This window comes from Marmota flaviventris, chromosome 3 (genome assembly GCF_047511675.1).
Source record: "Marmota flaviventris isolate mMarFla1 chromosome 3, mMarFla1.hap1, whole genome shotgun sequence".
NCBI lineage: Eukaryota > Metazoa > Chordata > Mammalia > Rodentia > Sciuridae > Marmota > Marmota flaviventris.
Genome location: NC_092500.1, coordinates 70,912,654 through 70,918,950, shown reverse-complemented (window position 1 = coordinate 70,918,950; position 6,297 = coordinate 70,912,654). Strand labels below are relative to the sequence as shown.

Here is a 6,297-nt window from a genome sequence, read left to right as displayed (position 1 = left end):
GTCACCCACATTGGAGAAGGGAGACAACCTCTAAGAGATTTTGCACCCAGGCATGGGCAAGAGGCTCTATCTTGCTGAGAGCCACAGCCAAGTCGGAATGGCCCCTGGCATTTTGCCAATAGTATTGGTTGAGAGGCAAGCCATTAAGATGATGCTGGATTGATTCGGTTGTATATTAGACCTTTACTGTCCCCATCTGCCTGCTACTTTGGAGTTCTCATGGGGATTCCCAGAGAGTTCCCATTGGTTGGGGAAGTGCTGGAGGAGGGATTTCGGGAAGAGGGATTTCCGGTTGTTGGTTCCTGGAGGAGCTGTGTCGCATTTGGGAGAGTTCCCGGGGAGCGAGCGTGTGTGGAGTGTGCTGGTGGAGTTCAGAAATAAAGTTTGTTCCTGCTTCAGTGACTCATGATTTGTGCCCAGCCAGACTTCGGCACTATCTACCCAGTCTCCCATTGGGTACGTGTGTCACTGCCAGTCCAGGGCAAGATACTATGGGTGCATACTCATATTCACAACCTTCTCTCTGGTTGTGCCCAGAATCTTATTAAAGGTAGTTAAAACTTATTAAAGGTAGTTAAAACAACAGTGGTTGTTTTAGTCAATGATTTTTTGTTGTTGCTGTGACAAATACCCAAGAAAAACAACTCAGAGAAGGAAAGATTTATTCTGACTCATGGTTTCAGAGGTTTAAGTACATGATTGGTGGGTTCTATTGATTTGGTCAAAGTGAGGAAGAACATCATGGCAAAAAGGTATGGCATAGGAATGTTGCTCAGTTCTTGGCAGCCAGGAAGAAAGAGGAGACTGAGAGAGATAGAGAGAGATAGGGAGGAAGGTAAAGAAAGGGCCAGGAATAAGAAATATCCTCTGGGACATGCCTCAGTTACCTACTTTCTCCAGCCATACCCCACTGCCTACAGTTTTCATCACCTCCCAGTTGTCCATTCAGCTATCAATGAATTAATTCAGTGATGAGGTCAGAGACCTCATGATCCAATCACTTCCCCAAATTTTCACTTCTGGACATTGCTGCATTGGGAACCAGATCTTCAACCCATGTCTCTGGGGGACATTTCATATCCAAACCATAAGAGTGATCCTGGGTATGCTGAAAGACAGGGGTATGGTACCAGGGAACACAGGAGCTATAGGCTGAGAACTAATCCCAGGAAGGCAAAGAAATGATAGGAAGCTAATTGGACTACACATGAACTGAGGCCTATGCAATCATTCCATCAGACTTCACTTTAAAAAACAAAAATTTAAAGATTGTGTTATTAAGAATTTCAAGATGGTGACCACAGAACATTAAAGTTCTAAGTGTCAAAATTTCCTGAATATATGACCCCATATGAATGTGCCATTTGAATGCCCATGAAACTGGTCTTTCTTGGAATAGATAGTGAAGTTGCCCATAACTTTACTATATGAGTTCTATAAAAAAAGACAAGAAGTGAAGAGGACTGAAGCTGGAGAAGCACCAGCATTTATGGGATGGCAGAAAAGGATCATGTTTGTGGCAAATGTTATAGTTAATCATAGGACAAGTAAATGAGAAAATACTTGATATATGATTTCTGACTTGGAAAAGCTTTGCAAGTACAAATAATTTGACCACATATTGTTATGAACATTTTCTTTCACAAACCATTTGTGATATAAGTGATAATTCTTCAGGACCAAGGGTGTGGTTCATATACAGGCCTATTCCTTAGATTATTTTTGAAGTCCACATTGCTTAATTAAAATAATGCATGAAAGAAGCAGTAGGAAATAAAATGGATTAAAAGAAAGAATGGAATTTCCCAGAAATAGACTCATAGTTAACCTAAGTATATAATCCATTTCTCTTCTAGCAACAGTTACATTACATATAAGGTCAGCACTGTCTCTCTGAAACATTCATCAAGCAAGAAAAATGTAATCTCTAAAATCTGTAAAGAATTCCCAATGACTCATTAAAACCTGTTGCAAAGTCAACTGAGAATTTTCTAACTACAAACTAACTTTGAGCAAAGTCTTAGGCCATAAATTCCAGAACATTTGGTGAGAGAACTGACACAGGAATTTGATAAGAGTTTGAGAAATTAGAACTGGTGGGAGAAAAAAGTGATTTTGAAAAAAATTTGACTTGAAAATGTCTCTGGAGGTGGTTTATGAAGTAGCTAAGAGGATGAGTTCTGGAACAAGCTGCTTAGGTTTGAATCCCAGCTGTGCTACTTCCTGTGTGATTTTGGACAAGGTACTCCATCACCAGGTGCCAGAGTTAGAGTGGTAAACAACTCCTAGGGTTGTTATGACATTAAATTACTGAATGTTTGTAAAACATTTAGATCTATACTTAGCATATAGAAAGTACTAGATAAGCATCTGTTAAATGAAAATTGTGAAAACTACTCCTGTAACCAAAACACCTCTGGAGTTTCTACTTGGTAGTTTTCACAAGCTCAGAGGAGAGAGTTCGGGGAAGAAAACAATCTCGTATTTTCTTTTTCCCTTTAGGCTCTCATCCTATACTCAGAGTACTACATTCTCTCTCTCTCTCTCTCTCTCTCTCTCTCTCTTTAAAAATCTTTATTCAAAAAAGTATCTTAGGATGCATGTATAGCATTTCCTGGATATTTTCTTAAAAATAATTGTATCGAGTCTTTTTGTGTGTATTTATGGTTATTTTCCCACTTAAGATTGGTATCAATGTTTTCTTTCATGTGAGAACATTAAAAATAAGCATATGAAATAATAAAATGCAGAGATTTAATGTTATTGCAATAATCCTGGTACTTTGGGGTAAAAATATAAAGAATTTCAATGAGAAGTGTTAGACCATAACATACAGAGCAATGCAGCTTGAACTCCCGTATACTAGGCAAGTGCTCTGCCACTGAGCTGCACTCTCAAACTGCTAGCCCTTTTGAGAAGTCAAATTTGACTCATTTGGGAGTTCACCACCGCCTATGAGTAAAAGTTCTGTACCCATAAACCAGGGAACCTGCAATTCAAACTAACATGAATTCCTTTGTATTTATCCTATTGCTTCCTATGGTTTCCAAGAATGCAGGCTTTCTTTTAACTTTCTATCTTAAATTTCATTACTTTGTTTCTTCTTGCTATTAGAGTTTTCTACATTATTTTAGAAAAGAGTTTCTATGTAACTACAACGGTGTTCAGTTTCTTCTGTCTCTGACACACAGAACTAATTCCCATGGTCCAAATGGGCAGCCTACTTTGCTGTCTTGAGACCACTCCCAGTGTGCATCAAGCGGGAGGAGATAGGGGGCGCTTCATTCGTCTGCCAAGCCACTTTGTGCGGAAATCCTTCTGTCTTCTGTGAGCACGTTTCTTTATAGATAGTCTCTCTCTTTATCTTGTTACCTATGAGTTTTGCACCCACCACTTCCCCGGCGTGATCTGACTTACTCTTCTATCATTTTACCCTTCTCCAACAGAATAACCTTTCCTCCACTTTGGAGTCAGAGTAATTGAATTTAAGATCCCTCAATAGCTCCTTGTCACTTACAAACACCATTCACCTGTGCTCGCCTTCCTCGTGAGAGCTGCAGCAGCGGTTTTTTTCCCGCCCTTCTCTCGTAACAAATGACAAAAACCTCAAGCCCCAGTGTGTGTCCCTGTACGACCTTAGAACAAAAAGCTGCGTCTTGTGGAGGCGACGTTGGAGGAGCCCCATCCCCGCCCACCCTTGCGCGTTCTCCCCTCCCCGACTGTGAGTTCACGCTGGTGTAAGACGCAAACGCTAACTACTCCCACTAGCCTCCCGACTTCCTTCTGGGCGCCTAATAAAACCAGGGAAGTTTAATCATTCCGCAGCGAGCCTCGTCGGTGTCACTGGGCATGCTCAGTCGCTGGCTGCCTCAGCTGGGCTTCCCGGAGCGCGGGCTGGGCAGAGCGGCCCCAGAGCCTGAGTGACACGCGCGCGCCCTGCAGTCCCCACCCGGGCGCCCGGCCCGCGGAGAACCGAGTCCTTCCGGAACCCCCAACTTTGCGACAAGTTCGGAGCCGCCTTCTGGGGGAGACATGCAAATGATGACCAGGAACGTTTTACTAGATATGGAACTGGAGGAGGACGACGACGAGGATGGAGATATCGGTGAGTGGGGGGCTCTTGGCGTCCTTGCCAGAAAGCCCGAGCCCACGCGGGGAGAAGTTCAGGCCTGCGCCCTGGCGCCGCAGTCCTCTGGGAGATTGGCCGGGACCTCGGGAAGGGGTGGAGGGAACCCATAGCCCCCTGCCGCCTCGGGGCTCAGCTCTCTTGCGGGCCCGAGCTGCGGGGAGAACAGCCTCCCTACGCGAAAGGGACGCAGCCCCTGAAAAGTCACCGCGTATAGAGGACGCCTCTACGCGCGGAAGTCTTGACTCAGAGGCAACTTTTGGGTCATTTCCTGCGCCTCCAAAAAGGCTAGAGATTGCGGAGAGCCGGGGCGCGGCGGCAAGCCCTAGGCGGGGTTCGGGGAGCCGGCCCGGCTTTGGAGAGCTGGCTCTGACCCTTTGGAATCCAGTTTAAAGTGAAAGCGAACCAGCAGTTAGGGGAGGGAGTGTTGGGGAGGGGCAGCCCGGGAAGTGATTTGCGGCTGCCGAGAGCCGGCCGGGATCCTTTTTCCCTCTGCAGATACTGCCTGGGCGGAAGGGAACCTGGGAGAAATCCCGCAGGCAATGTACACCGCAGGGCATTTCCCACAGGACCAGAGGGGGATGTGGAGCTTGGGAGCAGTCTTGGAGTGCTACATTCCAACTTAGTAGTGATAGACTGAACCGAGGGAGAGCTGTTAAGCAAAAAAGCAAACAAAAGGGGTGGGAGGAGGTGGGGAAGGAGAAAAGAATCAGGTCTCCAAAGAAAGCACTGTCAGGAAGGATGATAGATTGGTTTCTTCCAGGAGACTGTAATTAAATTACCATGCCGTCTGTTCTGGCGACTTCTGCTCAATCTTCTGGATACCAAATCAGTTTTAAAACAGAACAGTTCCATCTCATGTTCTAAAACCTTGTTTGTCGCTAATAGCTTTAAAATTAACTTATTGTTTGTTTTTGGGGGTGGGTGGGTGTGGCTTTTCTTCCTTTTACATTTTAGGCACAAATCATTTAAAACAAGAATTTGGTAACTTCCTGGTTACCAGCCCGAGAGGGGGTGGGGGGGAGAGGTAATAGAGGGGGCTATGCTCCATGACTTAGCTTTACATTTCATTCACATGAGAACATAGGTATCAGGTATTCATCTTTACAGAGGGCGCAAATAATATGAGATTTTTCTCCCTACTATAAGAGAGAAAACTGATGCTCATAGGCTGATATGCTCATAGGCTGATCTGCCCAGTTTCTTACACTTTCACACCCACATTTTCTGACTTGCAAGACCTGTGCAAATTAGTGCTCTTTCCACCTGGTCACTCTGGCAGACAGATAATGAATGCTGCTAGTATTTAGCAAGATTACTTCAATAATGCCATAAAAAATAAATCACGAGCAAAATTTTAAAAGTTGCAAAAAAATTAATACAATTTATTTTGTAGGAAATTATTCTTGTCTGTTATGATAAGGCCTCAATATACATTATGTGTATACATCGATATATCATCAGTATACATCACGTGTATATTGAGTATTTTAAGTAAATGATAAACCTAAATGGAAATTGAAGTAAGCAAGAGGCTCTGAGTTTTGTTTGTTTTGCTGTGCCATCAATGGATCTGAACTTAGAAAGCAAAACTAATTTGGTTTGCTTCCCTGATAAGGCATCATAAAATTCATCTTAAGTGCATGGCAATAAGCTTTTTTTATTTTTAATTACACGTAATTCATGCTTATTTCATCGAATCAAACAGTGTAGCTATTAGCTAACTGTTTCTGTCCTTCTTATCCCACCCTCCAGAAACTATTCAGATTAATACTTCACGTTGTATAGTAGTCAATGTAGATAGAGGAACAAACTGAAACCGGGTTTAGCAATTTTTTTAAATGATTTCTTTCTTTTTTGTAGTAAGGATTGAGCTCAGGGCCTTGGACATACTAGGCCATGGTACACAAGTACTCTACCCCTGAGCTACATCTCCACACCTTTTTGTTTTGAGACAGGTCTGGCCAAGTTGCCCAGGTGAACGTGCCATCTTCTGCATTAGCCTCCTGTGGAACAGAGGCGTGTCTCAGTGCCTGCTTTTACTGTTTTAATTGGCATCATTTTGATTACCTTCAACTGGAACATCCCCTGACTTTGCTAAACAACTGTTTCCTCTTTCCCTGAAGAGTCTTCCTGTGCTTTGAATTTTATAAATGCTTTAGTGCTTGGTG

At 43.4% G+C, this 6,297-nt stretch overlaps 1 protein-coding gene across 4 annotated transcripts in view; it reads left to right on the top strand.

The window, feature by feature from the left end:
* Positions 1 to 3,788: 3,788 nt before the first annotated feature.
* The window catches only part of Ano6 (anoctamin 6), a 191,987-nt gene continuing 189,478 nt past the window's right edge, over positions 3,789 to 6,297 (top strand). For 3 of the 4 annotated variants that reach the window (XM_071609945.1, XM_071609946.1, XM_071609944.1), the window contains exon 1: positions 3,789 to 4,105. In XM_071609945.1, the coding sequence (XP_071466046.1) occupies positions 4,033 to 4,105 (73 nt within the window). In that variant the 5' untranslated portion in view covers positions 3,789 to 4,032. The remainder of the gene's footprint in view (positions 4,106 to 6,297) is intronic. The other variant, XM_027934186.2, reaches the window with a different exon arrangement.